The sequence below is a fragment of the Cavia porcellus genome, unplaced genomic scaffold, assembly GCF_034190915.1.
Source record: "Cavia porcellus strain 051 isolate PalLab524CR breed Dunkin Hartley unplaced genomic scaffold, mCavPor4.1 scaffold_21, whole genome shotgun sequence".
Lineage (NCBI taxonomy): Eukaryota > Metazoa > Chordata > Mammalia > Rodentia > Caviidae > Cavia > Cavia porcellus.
Window position 1 is genome coordinate 20,836,904 of NW_026947504.1, and position 26,287 is coordinate 20,863,190.

Consider the following 26,287-nt stretch of genomic DNA (forward strand, 5'->3'; position numbering starts at 1 on the left):
AGCCAGGTGTGGTGATGTCCACCTGTAATCCTGGCACTCTTCAAGGTGGAGTAAAGGGGATTCCAAGTTTGAGTCGAGCCTGGGAAATTCAGCAACTTATGCCCTGTCTTCCAAATAAAAAGGTCTGAGAGTATACCTCAATGTGAAAGCCTTGGATTCAATCCTCAGTACCAATAAATAAATAAATACATAAATAATTTTATGTATGTGTGTATTCACAAATATAAATTTATGTATGTGTATATACACACATATAAATATATATAACTATTTCCTTAGGAATTTCCTTAATAATCAACTTTCAGTTTATACAAAGTTTAGATGGGTTCCACAGATATTACCATTCCCGTAGCATCCCTCTTACAAAGCAGGCAGTCAAAATTGAGTCCTCAGTAGTCAGGCTATTGGGACATCCATTCCAGGGATTCTCGACACCACCATAAATCATTGTTTATGGTTAAGAATGGCAAACAAAATTCAAATTTAATACATCAAGTCATTTTAGTTTCAGACCTTAATTCCCTCTCTCATCCATTTTGCTCCTTGAAATTTTATTGCAAAAGGGTTCCTTGATTCATAGATACCCAGTCTGGAACCTGCTGTCCCTTCAATCCAGAACTTGCCGTCATCCTCTCGTAGTGACACTTAACTTCCCTATCCATTCTTAAAAATGCTACCTGGAGCTACAAACATGTGGGTCAGATTCAACTTATGGGGAAACAATACCTCATAGATACTTTTATCATGTTAACACTTTACCAAGTTGGAATATTCTGTTCTTTCTTCCTTCACTTAAAGAACAAATTTCTCATGATTTCTTAGTTAAATTCAACTTTCCATTAAGGAAAAGTTTAACCCAACACTAGATTCTTTATCAGTTTTCATAATAAAATAGCTCCCTGGCACTGTTCAAAGATGAGAAATGAAGATTTTTTGATGTTTCTTTGTGAATTTAGTGTATGCTATATTTTTAACCAGACTGGTTATTATCATTATTATTACCACTGTTCAAATTATACAAATTTCAGCCAGTGTTAGTTTGTGTAAGTGGGTTCCTCAAACTGCCTGCTGTGTTCTTTTGACTTCCCTAGTAGCCTCTGTTATCTTCCTTACGTGGGATATGGAATGATGACTAAGTACATTTCCTGCTTAGATCTGGAATCAACTAGTTTTCCAAGGTTCCCAGGTTGTTTTGAATGAATAAACACAAAATGGGCTCAAGGGGGGCTTGTTACTACTGAGTCACTTATCACAGATCATTTTATTTGACAGAGCTAAGAAAAATGTACTTTCAGGGTAAAACGCGTGAGGTTACATACTTGCTATTTTCAATAATGAATTCAGCATAAAATGTTTTATTCTTATACTTATTTCTACTTTCTCCCCTGCAGAAAAGTTTTTTCCTAAAACCTAAAAAAAAAAAACCAAAGCAAAAAAAAAAAAAAAACTACTTGCAAATAGAAGCAAAACATGGAAACAAAGCTTTTAAGTAGGGAGGGAAAGAAGGCGGGCAGGGAGATGGGAAAAAAAGAAAACGCACTATCACGTACCTATACAAGTTCTCTTACAATAAATGGGATTGCTACACATACCTAAAATATACCAATAAAATCTAATTTAGAAAAAATAACCTTGCTAGAGGATGACATGTCCAAGAGTCAGAGAGAACACAGAGGAGTGTACAATCACTGCAAGAATCGCCAAGAAATATTCACTGCAGGTAATGTAGCTCAAAGTGAGGTGTCCAAAGTCGCCAACTAACAAATGAAAAAAAATATCTTCTGATGAAGTTTTATATTTGGTCGTTTCTTTAAATTAGTGATTTGTAGCCACATGTGGTGGTGCATACCTGCAATCCAAACATTTGGAAGGCTGAGACACAAGGATGCAGAAAGTTCAAGGCCAGCTTGGGCTACAAAGTGAGTCTAAGGTCAGCCTGAACTACACAGTGCGACTCTGTCTCAAAAACACTAAAAAAAAAAAAAAAAAAAAAAAAAAAAAAAAAAAAAAAAAAAAAAAAAGAACGAGAGCGAGAGAGCCAGACAGAGAGACAGAGAGACAGAAAAAGACAGAGAAAGAAAGATAGAGATCCTCTTTTATCTCCTGTAGGTTTCATTATTTCAGGAAATGTATTTATTTTCTAATTTGTATAATACTTGATAATACAAGATTCCAAGTTTTATGACCTAATGGTCTTTTTTTCCATAAAGGTTTGTGAACTACTACCCTGAATAAACTGAAGCAAAACTGTGATACAGTACATGTGAATTTCTTGGCACAAACCTTCATGAGTTCCACATTCTCGTATTTCCTGATTCCAAAAACAGAAAAGGGCAGACACAATTTCTAAAGTAGACGTTCCCTCCATATATGTATGTATCACCCCTGTATATTTAGTTACTAGCACAGACAAACAAAATTGGTGTGGGCACAATTCAGGAAAATGTGTATTAATGTTCAGATTCAAACGGGAAACAGTTCACAATTCATGCTGCCCATGGCTTCATGCTCCATTACCACAGAGGCTCACAATATAGATTCTATGGTCTGGGGACACAGAGAAATTCTCTGATGTTCTGGTGAATCCCTACAAGCCCCTGCAACTGCACCAATGTCTCATCTCATTTTTATTCTCTAATAATATCAGACAGAAATGAAACACTGGGTAGCCAGCACACAAGCCAAAAAAGAATCACCTCATTGTCTGATGCTGTTGAAAATACTATCTCACACTCCAAAAAGAGCTCAGACTAACATAGACATAAACCTTGAGTAAACACTGAGCATAGACCTTAGCATAGTCCTAATTATATTAATATGAGCTATCAGTTTCCCAGAGTCACAGGAATCTGGTTCCTCCTGGTATCCAAGGAAGATGAAGACAAAGTGAAAATTAAAAACCACTTTGGTTGTCTGCCTCCCCTTTCAAACATCTGATGCAGTTAAAGCAGAAATTTTGTCCACATAATGTCAATTAAGCATATTCACATCATTCACAGAGAGAATGAGTGGATTAATTTCTGTTGATTTGCTATGATGTCCTTTCTGCATGGATTTTCTCATCACGCTAAATGAATGGTGAGTTTTGGACTGGAAGGTGGAATTCTTTGCTTCTTATTCTGAGAGCTCCCAAGTGATTCTCCTGTTCTCTTGGGTGTTCTCTCTGGGGAGAGTAAAACCTCAAGAGGCGATGCTGTAGTTTATTTAGTAAGAGGCCTGAGAGTGCTTCCAGATGGTAGCCTGACTCGAAGGCAGAGGTTCAGAGTCCCAGGTGTAACTCATAAGCTGTCTGACATGAGAAAAGTTTTATCTTAGCTTCCCTCACAGTGGGTGGGAGAATAAGGTCACACCTATGCAATATGGACCGAATGTGGAAATTCATGCCAGTGATCCAAAGGCGGAAGGAGGAAGTAACCAAGTGCAACCTGGCAGAAAAGAGACTAGGAAGAAGCTCTATTGTAAACTAGACATATTAAACATCTCAGGTATTTTAAATCTCAAAATTTTACATTCAATCTTAGTTTGAAAGCGCTCAGTAGAAACTCCCATCTGCAAAGACCTGATGTTTCTTCTATGAAAGCAAAAATTAGAAATAAAATTGAAGTCACAATACATTAATACTATGAAGAGAAAAGAATGAATTTACCTCCTCTCACAAACCCATTAGTAGCAATTGCTGAAGTAGACAACCCTGTGATAGTTGTCACGACAGTGGCCATCGCTATCACAACAACTGACAGACCTGTAAAGAGAAAGAAGAGAAATTGAGAATATACATACTTGCATTCAAACCTGGTACTGTAGAGAACAGGTTGGTCAAAGCATTTTGAAGGGACATACTGAGTTATACAGTTACCAAATCTTGATCCCGTTTTTCAAAATCAAACCAGAATTATAAGTAACATTAAAATAATAATCTAGATTAAGTAAAGGAAACTTGTTGCTCAGAATGACTCCAACTATTTTGAGTTTTATGAAGGTGAGACCTCAGAAAGCCAGTTATTGCACTTATTACCCTCAAATCAAGCAGTACGTAACTTCACTTACCGATTCCTGCTTGACCCACAATCCATGACAATCTAATAAACAGCATCACACCCCAGATGTTTAACATACAACGTACCTAAGAGAAAAAATGGGCACAACACAGATAAGAAAATGAACATAGTAACAAACACTAAACAGCCAAAAATAAGAACACAAGTCTAGCTGGGCATGGTGGCACACACTTGTAATCCCAGCCCGTAGGAGTCTGAGGCCAGTTTAGGCTACTATAGTGAGTACAACATCAGCTTCAACTACATAGTGAGACCATGTCTCAAAACAAAAAAAAAAAAGAAAGAAAGTCTAAAAGAATATAGTTTTAACAACTGAGACCAAGTGACAGTTATTTGTATGTCTTGCTCCTGATGGCTTGAACTCCTAGTGATACATACATACATGACTGTCCCATTAGGTGGCTTTTAATTAATTTTATTAGTAAAAGACTGACAAAAGTGAATAGATTCATTTGTACCACAGTCATATTAGCTGAACAATGGACAGCCATGAATGTATCATCTGTGGGTCAACCTGATGGGAACATGTTAAAATCTAAATCCCTTTTTGAACAGATTACAAAATCAGCTTAAGTAGACTTCACTCCTAAGTATAATATAACATAAATGTGTATGTATAAATAAAAGAGCTCATCTCATTATCAGAAGTAGCAGAAGCAACACAATAAGAAAAGTATGAGAAATATTTTGAGACTTTCTTTCAAATCACGTCTAATACGCTTCATGCCATAGGTATATAATAAATTTTCTATGTTCTTTTTCTTGTTTAAAAAATAATTTAAAATGATGTGAACATTTCCTTAATCAAGGACAATCTGGTCCAATTAATAAACATTGTATCTCCTCTTTTGAATCAAAAGCCAAGAGGAAAAGTTAATAATCGGGTCTTCCCTAGTACTTGGATAAAATAACTATAACATTGGGAGGGGGGCCTGAGTGAAGGAGATTCTCTTGAGAACTGCTAGGTATATCAAGGTTTCATTTTTTATTGATTGATAGGTTGACTGTACCAGGGATTGAGCTCATGACTCAGTGCTTGCCAAGCAAGCAATTACACCACTGAGCTAAATCCCCGGCTACAGGCAGGTTTTAGAATGAACAAAAATGCTGTAACTCTCAAAGTGAGTCTTCTATACATACCAGTACACCCTTGATCCAGCCAAACTTCACAACTCCTTTACTTTCTGCAGCATATGTGACCACGGCATCTCTGGTTGGAGTACTTTCTTCCCCATTGGCAAAGCCATCCTCAAAAGGTTCCTGGTTAGAAAAAGATATGTGAATTATGTTTAATAATTATTTAAAATTCCTTATTAAAAACAAACATAAATGAATACACTTCAGGAAGATACACTCCAGATTTTCAAGAATCAGTTGGTATGGTCTGGATACAGTTCTTTCCCCAGCAAAAGTTCACTTGTTGAAAGTCTGGTCCCCAGGGTTGCACACTGGGAAGTGTGGAATCTTTAAAAGGTGGATCTAGAGAATGGTCTTCTAGATCATTGCACAAGCTACAGTAGAAAAAGAATACTAGTCTCCTGGGAGACTTCTTCAGAGCCTCAGGGATTCCTCTTCGGTGATATATGGGAGCCCCATCACATGTTGCCACCATGGAACATGTCCATGCGTAACACAGCCAAGGGGGAAGCCCCTTGCTAGAGCCTGCACCATGGTTGTTTGGATTTTCAGCATCCAAAATTGTGAGGCAGGTAAACTCTTCTTCTCATGTAGCTTCAGTATTACATTTTAGTAACAAAAAATTATGTAATACATATATGTTTTTGGATATTTTATCTGAGGAAAATATAAAATAATAAAGTAAAAAAACTTAATTACTGAGATTTCTCTAAATCTCATCAGGACAGTAAATTCATCTTAATAAATTCAAATACTACATTTTGGTGATGTCTGGAGTGCTCAGTAAATATTATCTGCCAAGACTAGACAAGCTAAGTCAATCAATTCAGATCTGTTTCTCTAGTCACAAATTTATATCACCTACCTGTCACTCTTCCCACATCTGACATTTCAACATTGACCATTTACAATTTTTCATCACCAGTTCCCCTGTTAGAGTTCACAAAAGCACATTCCCATGAACCCTAATACTCAATCACAGCACCCTTCCTTCACTCATTCCAGGTCTCTAACATGTCCAAAACACTCTCTTCTATCCACATTCTCAGCCACACAGGAAAATTTATAGCTATAGTTTGAACATTCTTTAATGCACAAGAGCCAATCAAATTTATCTTTCAAAATAATTTCAATGCTTTATGTCCGTTGAATTCTGAATATAAATGAATTGTTAGAAGTTTTGTGTTACTACAAAGCAAAATATATGTGATATTCTAAACTTTTCTTTGCCTTTAGGCTGCCTGTTGTTATTTCTCTTGGCTTAGAACTAGTATGAACTTGGTGGAAAAGAATCATTAAACATGTAAGTATGTAAGACAGTTTTCTAAAAAGTGACCAGGAGTCTGTGCAGCTCAATCTCAAGAGCAACCTACTTTTGACTTTACTTCCACCATTTGAAAGTCAAAGACTTTAAAATACTACATAACTTCCAAGTACTGTGAGAAAGTATAATGCGTACAGTACATACAGAGCACTGTTAGGACACATCGAATCCATCATCCCACACTCATGTCCATTCTCATGCCGTATTTTCTTTCGATGGTTTTCTTGACAGACTCATATCTCAACCCGACAAGTCAAGTCATTGCTCAGGTTTGTTTCATGAATGGATCACCCCTTTAAGTTTCACCTCTGAATATAACTACTTGTTTTTTTGTTTGTTTGTTTTTGGGGTTTTTTTTGTCTTTTTGAGACAGGGTCTCACTATGCAGTTCAGGCTGGCCTTGGGCTCACTCTGTAGCCCAGGCTGGTCTTGAACTTGCAATGATCCGCCTGCCCCAGCCTCCTGAGTGTTGGGATTACAGTGGTGCACCACCACTCCTGGATCACTGAATATACCTATTTGAATGTTTCAGTATGTTTACTATTCTAACCCTTACCAAAAGAAAACAGAAAAGATTAACAAACTAGAACAATGACCTTTTTTGTAAATAAAAAGGACAAAAAATTGTTTATTTTATGGATATAATTTTTAAATTCCTGAACATTTCAGTATTTTTAACTGTCACAATGTATTATTTGGCCAGAAAGATGGCAAAATTTAAAACCTTTACAAGGTTATACAATGTAAATATATTTTAGATTTATTTCAGGATACATGTCTTAGAAATTCACCATCTTTGTTCAGCTTCCAATATCTAAACATTAATTTACCTTTTGATTTACAAACTTATCTTTTAAATACTAATCTTAGTTTTGCTATGTAAGAAAAAAATACTTCTTTTAACGCTGACTTGATTTAATGCTTTTCAGTAAAAAATTCTTACAATATCAAGCTATTGGTCCCTCCCCAAAACTAACGTTTAGCCAGTAAAAAGGACAGTCAATAATGAAATCAGATTTTTAAACAAATGGACACAAATTGAGCTTCAACATTGTCCAAGTTTTCTTAAAGTAATGAAAAACCGTGATATGATTTTAACTAGCTCCGCAACATGAAGTGTAGAACTGTCTGCAGTACAGACCTTTATCTGTGCACACCAATATGTGCATGTCATTTCTAAATGCTGTAAGTATGTATTACATTAAAATGATACAGTTCTTTTTCTCTGGACACCTGAACTACTAACTCTACCATTTTCACTCAAAAAATGCTCCCAGGCCAGAGATTTAGCTCAGAGGCACAGGCACCTACCTGGGAAGTGCAAAATCATGAGTTCGATTCCAAGTACAAAAACCCAAAAAATGCTGTTATCGTGGATAAAGATGGTAATATCCAGAAAAGATGCTTTGTGTAGCCATCAAAATTCTTTCTGATTTTGTAATTCTTTTCTGGGGGTAGACTGACAAAGAGTTTCTCAGTGTGTGAAATAAAACCAAAAACTGTTCAAACAGCGAACTTCTTAGTATAACTAAAAGGCTAATAAAACATCTCTGTTAATGTTTATTACTAATCCAGTCTAATAAGATAGCCTTTTAAAGCAGATAAAGCTGCTACCTCTTAGACAGTAAATTGACAACTAGATTATAAGATCACAATCTAAATTCAAGTGCCAATCTCATATCTGGAAGATAAAAGTGTGACTCACTTATAGCTATGTATTTCAAAAGAATTAGTGACAGCCTTATTCTTAGGTGGCCTGGTCACTTTTCATTACAAACAAGGTTCCACCACCAGCTGACTTCATGAGATCAAGGGCAGCAGTTTCTCTGGGACTGCATATGAACTCAGTACCCAGGCCATCTTCTCCTGTAGCATCTGCTGAAGACTAAGGAAGGGCCAGTGAGCACCCTGAACATACCCTGTAGCTGAGATCCTTCCCTTCTGGCACCTCCAAATGGGTCTCTGACATACATGCAGTGTTAAATCTTGATCATGTTTTATGATCAGATACAAGTCTGCTTTTACGTAATGGCCCTTTTTATTTAAGGATAACAAAACTAATTTTTAGCATCACCTTTGGAAAGTGATTTTAAAAACATATACTTACACAGTTAAGAAGACTATATAAGGTATTACTTTTTTTTACAAAAACAAAAAATGGAGGAAATTATTTATTAAACATGAAGAAAGCTGAAAAGGAAAAAAGTTGGTTATTCCAAGAGGTAGGTGATAATGTCCAAATGAAAAAACAGAGTAATATGCTTAAAATCATGAACCTAATAATGTGTCAGGGCAGATAATCCTATGAGAGAATTCTATATATAACAGTGAGTGAAGGTAAATTATTTTTGGGTATCTTTTATGGACAAGGGAACAAAACATAGGCAATTTACCCAACTCAAGAATGGTCTTGCTCAAACCATCCAATTTCTCAGGTACTTCTGAACTTCATTTTGCTTTATGTTTCCCTTATTCCTTTGTTTTCAAATCTATTAAAGCTGGGCAGGTCTCATTAAAAAGGACAGAAAAAGTTCTCTACTGTGATGGTACCCAGGATACTTTTCACTTAGTGTTTATTTATTTATTTGGTACCAGAAATCAAACTCAGAACCTTGTGCTTGCCAGGCAGGCACTGTGCCACTGAGCTATATCCCTGGCGCATTGCTCAATGTTTCTTAGACATACCACCACCACCACACAGTGCCCATAAAATTCCTTGTCCTACTAAACCCCAATGGTTACATTGTACCACTAGGAGGAAAAGCAAGTGCACAGTGTCTGGCCTATCTAGGAAAATATATAAAGTTTAAGCATGAAGTAGTTGTGTGTTATTATTTCACTTTGGAAGTTTTCTCTAAGGCTACTGAAATAGAGAAGGCAAGTTTAAAAATGGCTACTCAGACCATTTCTGTGGTTTGCAGGGTTTCAACTCCCTCTTAAATCCTCATTAGCTGCTCAAGCTAGCAATGCCTTATGTTTAATCAATGTTCTATGTTCTTTCTTCTCTTATTGTATATTCTTCCACTGCGACCTCCTGATCCCTGGTCCAACTGTACAGCCATGCCTTTGCAAGAAGGCTTACAAAGTAAAATTATCCACACAGCAGTTTTTGGATTTGTCATCACTGTTTTGTTACCATAAATAGTAAGACTAAACATGATGAAAGGAAAGATAAACATTAGCCTAATTGCTACAGAAGTTTAGTTCCTGTATTTTTCCAACCACAAACCACTTGCCTGTTTCTATTAATTTTTCCTGAAAATTTTTATACCTCCTCAAATGCCTGTCTCTTAAGTTAGAAAATTACCGAAAGTTCTAACAAATTTAATTTGATATAATGTTTTTTTCTAAAATATTGGCTTTCAACCAAGAGACTTTTGCTGTTTTTCTCTGCCTGTAATGCACTTTGAAAATGCCTAGGTCTTCATCTTTTAGAGCAGTGATGGGGAACATTTTAGACTGTTCAATGGCAACAAATAGCCCACTGCGGCACATGTGCTCCATAAGTTCCCACACTGCTTTAGATGTTAGTGTTAACAGTCTCCTTCTACAGCACTCAGCACACTATTTCTTTTTAGTGATCCCTTTCCTTCCTTCATGGCACATATCACACTCTGTAATCATAATGTTTTAGGGACAAGACCTGGTTTTCTATAATCTATACACTCACCTCCATTCCTCCACTATATTATGCATTAAAATGAAAAGTTTGAAACAATGCAGACATTTCCTGTTATTTTTATCAAAAATACAATACATTGAACAATCTTTACTTCTTAAATAATGTCCTGAAATAGGAATGAGATGAAACATAGTAACTCCAAAATCTAGGTTCAAATCCCACCTCTCCAATCACTAGCTATGTGATTTAACTCTTTCAACCCTCAGTATTTGCATCTCTAAATTAAGGCTAATATTATCTAGACCAGATTGTTTGTGAACACAAAGTGAGGAAGTATGATGAATGCAAAAACTCATACACTGAAGATGAAAATATCAGTTGGTAAACTATTTAAGGAAATAATATTGGGTGCTATATCAAGATGAAAAGATATATAACCTTAACCCAGTAATTTTACTCCTAGGTATATTCCTAAACATACATAATACTTGTGTAAGAAACGTTCATACTAAATTGAAATCAGAAACAATATAAAAATATCATCAATGCAGAATAAAGAAGCTATAGTATAGTTATACAATAGAAGATAAATAGTAATAAACACTACAAATACAGCATAAATGCATGACGTAAACTACATCTAAATAGGATGACAGATTGTTAGTCTTATTGGCATGCATCTTTAGTCCCAGCTACTTGGGAAGCTGGCTACTTTGAGGCAATAAATTACTTGAGCCCATGAGTGTAAGACCAGCTTTGGCAAGATTCTCATATTAAGAAAAAAAAATAAAAGAAATTAAAAATATACTGTATGCTTCCATTGACACAAAGTTTTACAGCAGGAAAAACTACATTGTAGTCTTCAGGAATCCATAAAGGTAACAAAAGTATTTTTTTAAAAATAAAGACTAAGATCCAAACACCTGATCACTATGAAGTCAGGCAGTGACTATTTCATGAAGAAATTAGGAAGTGGTACCTAGAAACCTGTGGAGTAAACTGCAAGATTCTATTTCTTGGTCTGGGTGGTAACTACACAGGTTCCTACTTGACACCTTCGACTATCCACCTATGTTTTATATTCTTTTTATACTCCACAATAAAAATATTTGTAAAAGAGAGAAAATATGTTAAAAACTTAGCACACTGCCTGACATTAACAGATGAAGATTTCAATAAACTATAGCTATTACTATAAACAACAGTCAGGTTCTGAATTAAAAAGTAGATATTAAACAAATATATAAAAAGTAAATACATTAAATCATAATCAACTTAGACTCTAGTACCTGGTTTCTTATAACTCAATATTGGCAGTTAAATTACCCATATAAGAGTAAGACAAAAGTACTGATCTTTCACATACAGATATGACATCATTTTCTGTACGGCATTGATAAAAGAATTAATCATACCATTATAAAGCAACAGGACAGTGATGGTGAACCTATGGAACACATGGCATAGGTTCTCTCTGTTTAAACTGACTGTTCTAAAAGGTTTGCCGTCACTGTTGTAAGGTCTAGTGCAAAGAATTGTGGCTTTAAGCACCAGTTTCAGAAGCCGGGCCTGGTGGTGCATACCTATAATTCTAGTACTTGGGAAGCTGAGGCAGGAGGATCACAGACAATGTGAGGTGAAACCATTTCTCAGAAAGACAAAACATGAAATATATACAACACAATATAATACAGACTATGGTTACCGTTGTAACCATGTGACTTTACTTCTAGAAATACTCTGAAGCTTTCCTGGCATCAAAAGTTTACTTAAAAAATGATAAATTCCTCTCTTTTCTATTTCCCTAGTGGCAAATGACATGCCCTTTACACAGCAGCACTACTTATGATTATGCTCGAATAAACACAGGTCTGAGAAATAGAACTTCTGGGCCCAGTATTAGTGAAGCAAATTAAATAGGTATCTTTCTTTCAGAGTACTTTTAATATAAAAAAATTTATTGCTTTGCAAGCAGCTAAGTATACATCAAAAATGTTGAAGTATATAGCAAAGAAGTTATTTACATCCTTAGAAATCTTTTGAAGTAAAGGATAAGAATACCTAAATATCAGAATTTCTCATACTGTTCGTAAGCCAAAATGTTAAATCAATATCCTGAAACATACATTTGCAAATTTAGACACCACAGCGCTGTGTAGTCTAACAACTGTCTGAACATTTCTTTTTTATCAAGTGCTAGCCAATTATATCATCCCAAAGCCACCAACACTTCCTATCCGTGCTGTCGGTGATTGGTGTATTCAGTGTCATGCTCCCCATACAGACTACTCTTTCAAAACAAAGTATTGTTTTACAGGAATCCAATCTGTTCTGGTTAACAATGCTCTATTAATATCCAGGGGCATTAATGCAAAGTTCAAAACTCAAGTACCACAGATGAAAGTGGACGTTGTAACCATGTGACTTTACAATGAACCAAGTCAGAACTGCTGATTCCAGTCAAAGAATTCAGTCCTCTGCCTCCAGCCCATCATGTTCTTTACTAACAATTCAAGACTGACTTATAACAGAATATATTATTTGCTAATGTCAAATTACAGGCTTTAAACATTTTAACTTAAATTACCACAAAGCTTATACCTTCTAGTACTGTTACTATGTCACCTACATTTCAACTTGTTTTATTTTAAAAGAATCAAATTTAAGAAGGCTACAGAGAAGTATGTGACCAGCAGCCTCAGAATGAGCAAACCATGTGCAGCAAAACCATGTGATAACAAAAAGCAATATGCATGGAAAAACGTTTGATAGCAAAAGCTACTGATAAATGGCACACACTCTTTATTACATGTACTTCTTACAGGAATAAATGGTATTTTTATTAACAATGTTATCTTTTCCACTTTCAATAAAGAAACTGAAAGTCTGAGGCTGTAAGTCTCTTTTCTGAAGGCACACAACTGTCAGTGCAATGACCAAGATTTAAATCTCTGGTGACAGCTCAACTATATAGACATGAAAAGGACCACAGCAAACAGAAAAAAGAGAAGGAAAGAAAGGAAACACAACACATATACTATATTTGGTGAGACTGTCGGTTTGCTCCTGAGGGCCTTCTCCATCTGTGTAGAGCTGACTTACCTACTACTTTTATCAGTGCTCCAAGACTAGAAGAGGAACTGGAAATTAAATGGCAATTACCAGAAAAATTGGAATGATAGCAAGTCCCAAATCTCAGCTAGTCAAGATGCACAAATGTACCTCCATGCTCAGGGACAGACTAACATAGTAGCTGAAAAACAGAACAGAGATATCAGCTTGTATAGGGAGCCTCAGTTTACAGTTTGAGCCTAGGAATGATAGCCTTTTTTTTTTTTTTGTCTTTTTGAGACAGGGTCTCACTATGCAGTTCAGGTTGGCCTTGAGCTCACTTTGTAGCCCAGGCTGGGCTCAAACTCACAATGATCCTCCTGCCTCAGCATCCTGAGTGCTGGGATTACAGGCGTGAGCCACCATGCTTGGCAGCCTTTTTTTTTTTTTTTTTTTTTTTTTTTTTTGGTACTGGGGATTGAATTCACAACCTCTCACTTGGCACTGAGCTAAATTCCCAGCCCAAGGTAGCCTTAAAAAAAAAAAAAAAAAAACAGGTAAAACAAATAGGTAAATCTAAAAAGAACTATGTTTTGAAGAAACAACTGAAGGTCACCTCAATTTATTATTTACAAAATCAGTTTCTACCCAAAAAATTTGCAAGACATGCAAATAAACTAGAAAATGTAAATTATATTGAAGAAAGAAAAGTAACATTAAATATTAACTCCAAGTGGGCCCAGATGTTGAATTTAGGAGACGAAGATTTCAAAACAGTTGTAACAGGTATGTTTGAAAGTCAAATATGATTACCAATGAACACATGTGTGTCAACACAGAAATGGAAGCTATATTTTAAAAATCAGAGGTTCCAGATTAGAAAACATTTTTAAAAGAAAATCCCAATATCTGAAATGAAGAAATTCACTACATGGATTTAACAGTAGAATGAACATAGTAGATGATGAAAATAGTGAAAAATATTGACATACAGATGCTAGAAACCTAAACCTCAAAAGGATACACAAACTGATGAAAGCCAAAGGTAATGATAAAATCTTGAAAAAAGATTAAGAAAAAAATGACATGCCATCTATAATTGACCGGCTTTTTATCAAAAAGAAGAGAAGTCAGAAGATACTGGAATCCAAAAGAAAGAAAAGAAGAAATCCTTGCCACCTAAAGAGCACAATTATCCTTCAAACCTAACATAAAATAAAGACATGTTGAGATAAACAGTGAGAATTTGTTGGCAGCTAATCTTCATTACAAGAGTATAAACAGGATCAGGTGGAAACATAGATCTCTAAGAAATAAAAAACAGTTTAAGCTATATACATACTTTCTCTCTCTCTCTCTCTCTCTCTCTCTCTCTCACACACACACACACACACACACACACACCCACACACATTCTTTTCTGTTATTTTTAAAAACCAGAGGACGATTGAAAGCAAAAAATACAGCAATGTGTTACTGGGTTTTCTATTTATAAAACTAACAATAAGGGCACTGAAGAAAGGTAAAACACTCTTCTTCCTTCAAGATCCCCATTTATTTCTTTTGTTTTGTTTTTCTGAAACAGGCTGTCACTATATAATTCAGGCTAGCCTTTACTACATAATTGAGGCTAGCCCAGGTTGGCCTCAAATTTGCAGTAATCCTCCTGCCTCAGCCTCCTAAATGCTGGGATTATAGGTATATACCACCCCACCGGGTTCAAGTTTCTCATATTTTTAGCTAAAGAAATTCAATATTCAGTAGAGTAAGCATTAAAAGAAAAAAAATAATAAAATAATAATAATAATGCAAGAGGTAACTAGGAAATCATCAGGATAAAATGGAGTAATAAATATCTGATTACACAAATAACACAGGAAAAACATAAAACAAAAATAAGATGACAGGCTAAGGCAAAACTGAATCACTGCAAAGGTAAATGTGTTAAACAATCTATAAAGAGAAAAAAAGGCAAATTATGTTACATGTACTTAAGAGAATTATACAAGAATTCACCTACACAGATTTGTGAGACATAGGGAATTCTGATTGCTTATTTACTAGTAATTAGCTCCTGAATGCTAAGCAGAAAAAATATGACATAAAACTGTAAAGTATAGATAAACACCTGTGTGCCCAAAGTCCTAGGTCTAGCCCCAGCATCACAACAGCAGATGTACTTTAAAAATGTAGAAATGTGCTGGGCATGGTGGCTCACGCCTGTAATACCAGCACTCAGGAGGAGGCTGAGGCAGAAAGATCATTTCAAGTTCGAGACTAGCCTAGGCTATAAAGTGAGTCCAAGACCAGCCTGAACTGCACAGCGAGACCCTGTCTCAAAAAGACAAATAAATAAATAAATAAATAAAACCGTAGAAATGATCTTAAGTGTTTGAAGTGTTTAAATTACTTGCTAGTAAACTTGCTGTATTAATTTCTCTTCATAATCAAATAGTACTAACCATTTTAAACAAGCAAAGTACACTAATGACCTTCGTGTTATTTTTAAGGGTTAATCTTCAGCCTCTTAAAATTTTATATTCTATGATAATTTAAGATGAACTTTCTGAAACTGGTATAATTTACTGATTCTTCTGTACTTTTCTAGATGAAGCTGTAATGATTAGTCAAACTCAGACCCTGTCTTTTCATTTACCCTGAAGGGTGATAAACAGTACTTTCTGAGAATTTTGCTTTTGTTTTTTATGATTTTATCCTCTGTCTCTGCAAGGTGCTATTTCTTTCTGGATCCACATATGCCAGCATTTATTTTTCCCTTCTAGCTCACTATGGTTCTGGAAATAAGTCACTTTCCTAATAATTATGCACAAAGTACAGAATAACTACACAGTCTTTGGAGACTGTGTTTGGACCTGTACTTGGGTACAGGTGTAGTGCAGCCATTTGATATGAAAAACATGTTGTTTTGCTTCATTACTATATCTCAGCTTGTTTTCTGATCAGCAAACCTGCCAAATAACTTTCCAATAATTTTTTCCAAGCCTAAAAGCCAAACTTTATTTATAAAAATTTGTAATAAATTATTAAGGCTATTCCTTACTATTTCTCAACAAAATATTTCCCCTTTAAATCCTGCACTCTTAGCACATCTTTGCAAATGTTTTAAATACTTAATTTTTTGACATTTTTAAACTAAAATTACGAGAATCAAGGTGGTGATTAAAAAAAGGTAAAGAGCAAATTCACATTTTAATTTCCAAAGAAAAATTCATCCTAGGAAATCTTGTTTTATCATAAGGCTTAATTTCTAAAATAAAGTATAACTTTATGCCTGAAATCATTTGGCTTTACAAAAGATAGATCCATTAGGATTCAAATGAATCAGTTATTACTTATATGTCTGACTTTAAACAGGACCTTAATAGGCTACTTAATGAGTAACAAATATGTTACTCATCTTCTTAATCTCATCTTTCCTAATACTGTTATCAACCACTTATTGCTGCAGGACTTGAACAAGTTGCTACTAAGCTTTGAGTCTGCTTGTCTGTAACCTGCCTGGTTTGCAAGATCACTGTGCCCACACTGCAGGGAGCCTGTGATGGTAGCAGATGCTTAATAATTAGCAACTTAATTTGGTACACAGTTATCTAAGAGTCACAGTCAGACTTTGATAGTTATTGCTTGTCTATACTAGAATACCTGAAAGTTGATACACAGCACAAAGAAACCAACTACATACTATTGTCATAGGGACAATCAAAGTTTAAGACTCTCAATACAGTCGAGGCCATCAGTTCTCAAATATGGCTAAGAGTCACCAGGAAAGCATCTAGTTATCCCAAAGGGATTGTTTTAGAAATGCTGGAATTACTGGTCCAGATGGAAAGGATATGGAGACAGAGATCTAGTTTCAAAAAGATCCTACTCTACACATCTTACCTAGGGTGTATGCCTTTAAGCAAATCACAGCCTTGTAAAGGGAGATTGACTCAAAGATTTTATCTTTTTGAAACCCATATACTCCAAATATATAAAGTCAAAATGCTCATTTCTAAGTGTTTTGGAAAACTGAAATATTTGTAAGACACAAACCTGTTCTTGAAAGAGATGAATTCCATTGATTCAAACACTTCATTGAGAACACAATAGTTCCAAATATTTTTATTTGAAGGAGTATAAACAAAATTAAAAGAAAACTTGATCACTTAAGGTTTTTAAACCAACTGTGACTAATGTGAAAGAAAAGAAAGGAATTAATGGATCAATTTCATAGACATCACTTCTGTTGACAACATTGTCTAATAGATTCATGGTAATGGAAATGTTCTGTTTCCATTGTCCAGTGTGGCACTCACTAGCCTGAGGTGGACAGTAAGCACCTAAAACAGTGATTCAAGCTGTGTGTGACAGCACTTTCTGGGAGGTGGAGGAAGGATTTCAAGTTTGAGCCCAGTTGGCAATTTAGCAACTCAGCAAGACCCTGTCTCAATTTGAATTTAAATATAATAGTTGCACATGACTAGTATAGTATTAGAACATTCATTTGTGACAAACGTTTCAGATACAATGTCAAACAAAAAGCATTATTTAAGTCAGTTTTGCCTGGGAATGAAACTTGGGGGAGCAGATGTGCTAAGTAAGCACCCTACCACTGAGCTACCCTTTCTGTGCTTTCTAAAACGTGGTTACTAGAAAGCATTAAGCTATATATGTGGTTCATGTTATATTCTTGAACCTGATTTTTCATTTTGTGGAATCAACCCATGGCTCTGTATTTAAAAGAAAAAAAATTACCAGTATTCATTGCTCTACATGGTGAAAAAACTGTACATTTTTATTCCACAAAAACTTTTGTTAATAGAATTTAAGAAAACTGTATCAGCTGCAGTCTTTGAAGGGCTTGTCCCAGTGTAGGACTACTTTGTGGAATACAAACCAATTGAGCCCGTATTTCAAATCTGTTCTTCAAGTCTTCCCTATCTCCATAAATGTCAACTCCATTCCAAACAAGGGAAAAACATGACCATACTCCTTCCACACACATGCCTTGTCCAAAATCCAAGTTTTCAGAATTCTAACTTTGAAACACTCTTAGTAACCACGGCAACTTAGTAAAAGTAGAAATCATCCTTGGTTTAAGTGAACCACTCCTTCTAATTGGTGTCACTGGCTCCTACCTTTGCTCCCTTAGGGTATAGTCTTCACATGGGAATCACCTGTTTTTTTAAACCCTAAGTCGGATCACATCAATCCAATGTTCAAACCCCTCCAATATTTCCCTTAGGTCACCCTGAGTGAAGTCCCAGTTCTTTAGTATAGTTTAAGAGGTTCTCCACTACTGGGGTTTCACTGGTCTCTGGTCTCCTTTCCTACCACTCTTTATCACTTTGGTCTTGATCACCTGTCTCTCAATCATAGCAAGCACATTCCCACCTCAGAGTCTTGGGGTTTGCTTGTGTCTCAGCATCAGGTGTGACACTCATGGTGACTTGGCACAGGTGAGCCTTCCTCACTGCCTTGTAGAGCCTGATGCTATATTCCAGAAGGTTCAAACAACTCTGAAAGAGCACGGCCACCTTCATCCAGTCATCTCTTCCTGACCCTACTTCTTCATAGTACTACATGTGACCTATTTATTGTCCCTTACAACTAGAAAGCTGTATGACTTTATTTTGTTGGGTCCTACAGTACCACAATTAAAACAGTGCTATTGCGGGTGTGCAGTAGGAATTTGATTAACCGTAATTCACATTTACCTTCTTTCAGTATGGAAACCTGATAAATACTATAGAATTACCAACATGTACATGAAACATACTGTTAAAAATCTCAACAAACAAGAATCAAGAAATCAATTTTGGTCCTTTATGTTCCAGTCTCACAGAACTGTAATGTGACTATGAATATAAAGGCACACTAGAAAGACATCAGCTATGATTAGCAGTTTACCACATTCTATCCCCAAATTTATCTTAATCAGCTGTTGGGTACTTAGGGACTGCACTTTGGATACACCAGACTTCAGTGGCACTACAGCATGAATTAGTGAAGATGCAGCAGCCCACTGCAAAACTGTGAAATGAGACAAATTTAATTTTGCCACATGCAAATATTTCTTGCCAGGATCCCACATTTACTCAATCCTGGAAACTACTACCACACACCTCCACAACAGGTGTGACCATTCTCCTTTCGCTAAAGTGACCTTTAAGGTCTTGAACTATATTCTGCTTGGTAACGTGTGGAGTCTTTTATCCAGGAATCAACACCACCCAAAGCAGCTGCTCAGTGTTAAAGGAAACCCTGTAACTGTTCAGTATTTTAAAGTCCTTGTTAAGTGACAGGCTCTTCCCACCCTGGTAACAATTCAGTAAACAAATCTTTATTAATCTTGCCTATATCGGCATGGAAATAAATTGAGTGATTTTAAAAAATAAATCCCTAGCATCAGCTTCAAGTTCCCTTTTTTTTAAAAATTTTTATTTTAAAGAGATTAAGACAAAACAGGACATAACAAAACAGATCAGAACAATGTAAACAACACAGCATTTCACCCTGCTTTCTTTAAAGCTCTTCTCTCTAGCTTCCTCCACACTACTCTCCAGGCTATTTTCACCAGCCTGGCAGCTTCACATTTAGCAATCCTATAGCTGTTTTGGTTCAATATCTACCCTGTTTACTGCTCTTTTACCTACCCACTCTCTCTAATTTTGCCCATAGCCATACCACAGACAGACATAATTAGCTCTCCCCTTTCCAAACTTCCAATGACTTTATTCATAGACTATTCAAAATTTTTTCTCACCATCACCTAAATCCATTTATTCCTCCTCCAATTTTTCCTACATTGGGCAACAGCACTCCCATTTATTAGGTTGGTCAAGACCAAAACCTAGGACTCAGCTTCTCTCTCACCCCCACAGCCAATTTAGCCACATCCAATCCATTCTGCCACTAATCCTTATCATCTCTCAGACTACTATGATAGCTTCTTCAGTTTTCTTACTTCCAACCTTGTCCTGCCAATCCATCCTTCATCAAATCAGAGATTTTATAAATTGATCATGTTGTTCCCACACACACAATTCTTCAATAGCTTTTCACTACAAAACAAATTGGTCTCTTTCCGTTACATATACCACTCTTTTTCACCTCACTACTTTATATAAATTGTTTCTTTGACCCAGAATGTTATTCTGCTCTATCAGTTTACCCTTTAGGTCTTGGCATCAACATAACCTCTTTTCCAAAACCCAATTAAAATTAGGTTCTATATCCTCTTTAGAAAACTTTTCTACAGAACATATGTAACTATGTGATCTGTCCAACTACCTGATTAGCGTCTGTGTAGACAGAGATAGTACCTGTTTTGCTAATCACTGCACGTTATGGCTTATATGTAGATGTCCCCCCAATGCCACATGTGTTCATAAGCGAGGAGTTTTGAAGGTGGCTGGATTAGGGTGTATGAATGTGAATTAAGGGAGAGATACTGGGATTAAGGGTGTGGATAATGAAAGTCCACTCTGGGTATGGGTGAAACCAATCAATAGGCTTATAGCCTGGATGGAACATAAAAAGACAGGAAAAAGACAGGCTTGTTGCTACTGCTTACTTCCTTTTGCCAGCCATGCCATAAACTGTTTCTCTTCTCTGATGCCCCTCTGACACGCTGCTCTGCCGTGGAGCCAGCTAATTATAAACTGAAACCTCTACAAACTGATTTGAAAACCTTTCCTCCTTTAACTTCGGGTATCTGGTACTTTGTTTCAGCAACAAGAAAATTAACTAAGATACTGCATCATCCCACAGCACCCAGGCCACGCAGTCAATGTGTAAGAAAGACACTTTCTCTCCAATAAATAAATATTTGGTAAGTGGAGAACTCCTGAGTCTTGATCCTAGAAGGGCTGATAATACAGCAAGACGAAAACAAGGATATTTAGTGCCGCCCCCACCCTCTAGTTCAACATTTGGGCAAAATACTTTTAAAAGCAATGGAAGAAAATTAAAAGTGGAAGACAATGTAGTCCTTTTACCTAACAAATTCTTAGAGTGCTTATCTTCACCTTCTTTTGTTTTTCCATAGTTCCTAGTTTAGAAGTAGACCCATAGTGGATACTAAAGCACTTAGTGACCAAAATAAAGTACATGATCAAATTAAATGCTATACAAATTCTAAATATAATTATCATAAATGATAAGTCACCATAGGCTAGAAACACTAGAGATTTTAGGGACGGAGTCAATCTAGACAGGTTAAAGAACGACTTTTGCCGGGGCTTCCACCTACTCATGTTACCATCCTTCCCTTTACCAACCCTCCTTCAACACAGGTATAGTCATACCTGTACTACTTACCACAATTATTTCTTTAATCCATCTAAGCAAAATTACCTTTAACATGGGGATTTTGGATAGCCCAATCAACTTTTCCAGTGGCCACAAAGACTAAGCAGAGGCTGAGGGAGCAGCTCAATAGTGGATAGTTTGCCTATAATGTGTGATAAAAATTCAACACACTACCTGTTGCACAAACAAAACTCTGAATTTAATATGTTATATGCTACGTTCATCTAAAATTATAGGAATTAAGAGATTCTAAAATTTAAATACTACAGTTTAACTTTGTAATTTCTTAAGGGGCAATACAAGAACAAGATACTGTAAGTACACTAGCCATTGTTCTCAAGTACTGATGATTTTTTACTTATATTGCACTTTTCCCCAATTAACCCTGAAAGCTGGAGAATCTAAGGTTGAAGGGTTGGGTGCCTTGCCTCAATCACCTAGATGACAACACATATTTTCAGTTGTTTAGGTAGTCTCAATTGAACAAAAAATACCAAAAACACAAATGCAAACACACATAAAGTAAACCTAAAATCTTGAAGTGTTTTGTCCCAGACGCAATTTAAAATAACAAAAACTTTGCTAAGAATCATGTACATATTCAATTTAAATTTACAGGTGAATACAAATTGTTTTACTGCTACACCACTTGGATTTGGTGAAGTAAATCTGAGGCATCTTTTTATAATATTTTTAAGAGTAACTGCTCAAAAAAAAGGAAAATCACTTATTTCATATTTACTTTAATCCAGAAAGACTTAAGTTTTGAAAGATTGGGGGGGGGCAGTTTTGAAAGACTCTACAAAAGAATGAATAAAAGAACTGTTTTATAAATTGTTTTGCTTCTGATATGACAAAATGCCACAATGGAACAACAGGAGTAGTATTATCTAAAGCTAAATGATGTCACGCTTTCAACAATCGATAAACTGTAAGGGTTGCGACCTATGTAATTATCTCAAACTGGGAGCATTACTTTATCAAACTCTGGGACAAGTATGGTCTTCTATGAAATGACGACCTGAGATTAAATATTCATATCAAAGAGTACCACATATTTACCAGATTTAAACTTTTTCACACTGATTATTTCAAACTGTGGCACCAAACTCTATATACCATTAAAGGGGTCATTACACACTGGTAAAGACAGACTTCAAGTAATCCCAATTCAAAAACAATTCAATATTAATCTAATATCAAAAACATCGACTTTATATAAAAATGATTATGAACCTTGAAGAAAAGTCTTTTGTGGCCATTAAAAACCAGAATTACTAAAGTCTGTAAGAGTGTAGGGCCGGGATTTAGCTCAGTGGCATTAGCCCCTGCTAACAGGCGCGAGGTCGTGAGTTCAATCCTCGATACCAAAAAAAGTCTATAGGTAAAAGTTCACAAAACTATATGCATGTGTAAAGACCTCAGAGGGTCATTCGGAACCTTCTCCATAGAGAAAACAATTTCCTTTCGTGACATACTCCTCTCTAAAAAGATTTACATTACAAAAAGTGTATTAAGGTCATTATCAGGGATAGCAACTTTCTAAGATTTAAGATTTCAACAATCGTTGCATATTCAAGATTGCAAAAAGTGGACTTTAATAATTCATAGATACAAACACATCCTATTAAGATTTTCCTTCATGAGATCCCTAAGGGAGTACATAAACTGCATAGCACAATCTAAAAAGGACACAGATGGTAAGCAATCTCCGCACTCTCCCGAGAGAGGTCCTCACCTACACCTCCAGCACAATCCCTTTCCTAGAGCCACAAACAAACGCAGTAACTCAGAGATAATCGTCAAGCTTAGGCGAGAAAGCTTAGGCGTGTACCCACACACTAGAGGAAGACTTCTGTTAAACGCAGCCTCTCCGGTATCATGTAACCAGCCCAACCCGCTGCAAACTTCAAGAGATTAAGTTACATTCCACTGCAATTCCACACTTGACAGCTGAATGCAGAGATGCCAGCGACTCGTGAGCGTCCACTTCTGCCACCTCAGCCAGGAGTCTGCGGCCACATCCTGCTGTCGGGGTGCACCGAGGGGTGTGTGTGTGTGTGTGTGTGTGTGTGTGTGTGTGTGTGCAGTGGGGAGAACCTCACCTTGTCCAGCTCATCGTGGAGCTCCGCCAGGCTGGGCCGGAGCAGCTTCTCGCCCAGCTGCGCGGCCGTGTGCCGGTAGTAGTCGATCCTGGGCACGGCGTCCATGGTGTTGTGGCCGAAGGTCCGCAGGTAGTAGGTGTTCGTGTGGGTGTCATAGTAGTAGTGCTGGGGGTGTCCGCTACCCCCGCCGCCCGAGTGCAAGCTGCTGCCCTCACTCAGCACAGTGTCCCCACCGTTCTGGAAGCTCACGTTGGGCCCGTCGCCTCCGACCCCCGCCGCATCAGACAGGCTGTCGTCCGCCGAAGATGCCGCCGCCGGGTCCACGAAGTTCACGTGGAAGCGGCCCTTGGCTTCCTCGCTAGCCTTGGCCGAGCCGCTCTCGCAGCTGGCCTTCCCGTCCGCGGGGGTCTCTTTCCCCGCCGCCTCCGCGGCTGCTCCTAATCCCGCGCCCGCCGCCGCGGCCCGCCCGGCGTTCTCGGAGACCAGGTCCACCTGGAAGCGGCTCTGGCTCAGCGTGGGCCCTAGCGGTCTGTCTAGCCCGTCCCCGGCCGCCGCGGCGCCGTCCCGGCTCGCAGCCGCAGCATCCTCCGGCCCCGAGGGCACCGCAGCGCCGGGCAGGTCCACCGCGGCCAGCCTCGGGCCGCCGGAGGAGGGCGCCGTGGGCCCCGGTTCCATCGCCGCGCGACGATCAGCGGGCTGCGGAGTCTCACGGGCGTCGCGGGCCGCCGGGGCTGGCTGAAGCGGAACAACCAGGTGAGGGCCCGAGAGCCTCGCTGCAGAGCGCGGGCGAGTGCCGCGGCGCGGGCGGGCCGGCGGTTTAAAGGCTCGGCGGGGCCGCCGCACGCGGGAGGCGGGGCCGGCCGGGCCTCCGCCCCCCGCCCGCCCAGCGGCCCGCAGCGGCGCGCGCTCCCTGTCTCCGCGTCCCGAGTCCCAGCAGCCGCGGCCGCCGTCGCTGCCTCAGGAGCGCCCTCCGCGCCGCGGCGCAGCTTCCGTCTCTGCGACGAGCGACCGGCGAGCCCGGGCCGCGACCCTTCTCGCACCCGGCGGCGCGGCAGACGCACAGGGCGTGGGGCGCGGCCAGGCGCAGGCTGACCGCGGATGTTCCCGTGGCCCTACGGACGCCGCGGCGGTTTGGGGTTTCTCAACGCTTTCTTCTGTCTTTTCTTTTCTTTTTTTTTTTTTTCTTTCTTTTTTTTTTTTTTTTTTTTAATTCCGAACTCGCAGTAGTTGGGTTGGGCCCGGAGATCTCGCGAGATGCTCAGGGCGACTGCGCGGCTTCGCCTCGGGCGCGTGGTACCCGGCCGGCGGCTCCCGCGGGCGATGCTGGGCGCTTTCCCGTGGGCCCGCGGGCGCTTCCGGAGGCGCGGCGGGGTGCGCCCTGGGCCGGGCCTCCTCCGCGGCCCCTAGAGGCGAGGCCCCAGGGAAGACTTTCCTACGCGCTCGCGGGCCTAGGTCGGAGGGGCCGAGGGAACCTCCGCCCCGCGTGGTGGGCGTGTCCGCGCCTCGCCGCCTTCATTCAAACGGAGCCTTGTAGAGGGAACGTGGCGTGAGGTCCTGGAAGATGGCTTTGCCTTAGTGCCCCAGACTCTGCTGGCGCAGGAGCTTCCTGGTAAGTGCTGTGCCGGGAAGCCTCTGCTTCGTTTGCGAGGGAAAGAATTCCTGAGTCTTTACTTAGCTCTTTAGGCTTATTTTCTCTGATGTAAAATGTAAGGAAATGTAATTGGCTTCCACCTCAAGAGTGTCAGATCCGTTTTTACATTCTAACCAGAGCCCTAAGTAGAAACAGTGCTTGACATTAAGTGACTTCTTCTGATTACTTGCTTTTTACTTTTGTTGAACACCGGGAGCGTGATCAGAGTCTGCAGAATTGAAAATACTATGAATAAAAACAACCAGGGCAACTTTCCAAAAATGAGAAGAAACTGTTATAGCCGTGAGCTTATTTGACCTTAACAACTTACGGGCTCTTTTTATTAAAGGTGGAGATAGAAAGGAACAGTTCCTCTTTTAGGTAGTTAAGCTTTCTAAAACCTCTCTTAAGTTGTCCTCTTAACAGAAAATCAAAAGAAATCAGAAGAATCATGTGATCCTTTGATACAGTGTAATTTTCTCCTAGGGAATTACATCCTAGTAGTTGGTCTGTGTGGTACCTTTCCAGTGCAAAGCTAATTCGTGGCTGTTGGATTTACTATTAACTGAACTAATGCTGAGCACCTGCTATGAGTTACTCACCGAGGATGTGCCTGTCAGCAAAAGAGGCAATCCTTTGATGAAACTCGTTTCAGTGAAAGAATAGATAAGGCAAATAGGTAAAATATATAGCTAATATGCCTGTAGAAAGTGCTAATGGTAATGGAATGGCACACTCCATTGAGAGATTGGGATGGTAAAATTTTCCATAGGATGGCATCACTGGGATGATCATCATTGGCAACGTGCCCTTAGAATGAGGAAGTGAATGATGCAAATATTTGGGAAAAGGGCGTTTCAAGCAGAGAAAAAACAAAAGACCAAAAATGCCGGACATCCATAGAATTGCATGAAGGCTAGTTTGGCTGGAACTGCTTAAGGAATGGGAAGGTCAAATGCAATTAGGTCAAAGAGCTTGGGATTGTGAGACATGATACGACAGAATATGTATGACTTCATTGACTACTGGACTTCAGTACTTTGC

General features: G+C 38.4%; 1 protein-coding gene across 3 annotated transcripts in view; it reads right to left on the reverse strand.

The window, feature by feature from the left end:
* Positions 1–24,433, reverse strand: part of Slc12a2 (solute carrier family 12 member 2) — an 80,611-nt gene extending 56,178 nt beyond the window's left edge. For all 3 annotated transcript variants that reach the window (XM_063232413.1, XM_063232412.1, XM_063232415.1), the window contains exons 1-4: positions 23,614–24,433; positions 5,199–5,318; positions 4,048–4,123; positions 3,647–3,742 (exon numbers count right to left, since the gene is read on the reverse strand). In XM_063232413.1, coding sequence (XP_063088483.1) covers positions 3,647–3,742; positions 4,048–4,123; positions 5,199–5,318; positions 23,614–24,288 — 967 coding nt within the window. In that variant the 5' untranslated portion in view covers positions 24,289–24,433. The remainder of the gene's footprint in view (positions 1–3,646; positions 3,743–4,047; positions 4,124–5,198; positions 5,319–23,613) is intronic.
* Positions 24,434–26,287: the final 1,854 nt, after the last annotated feature.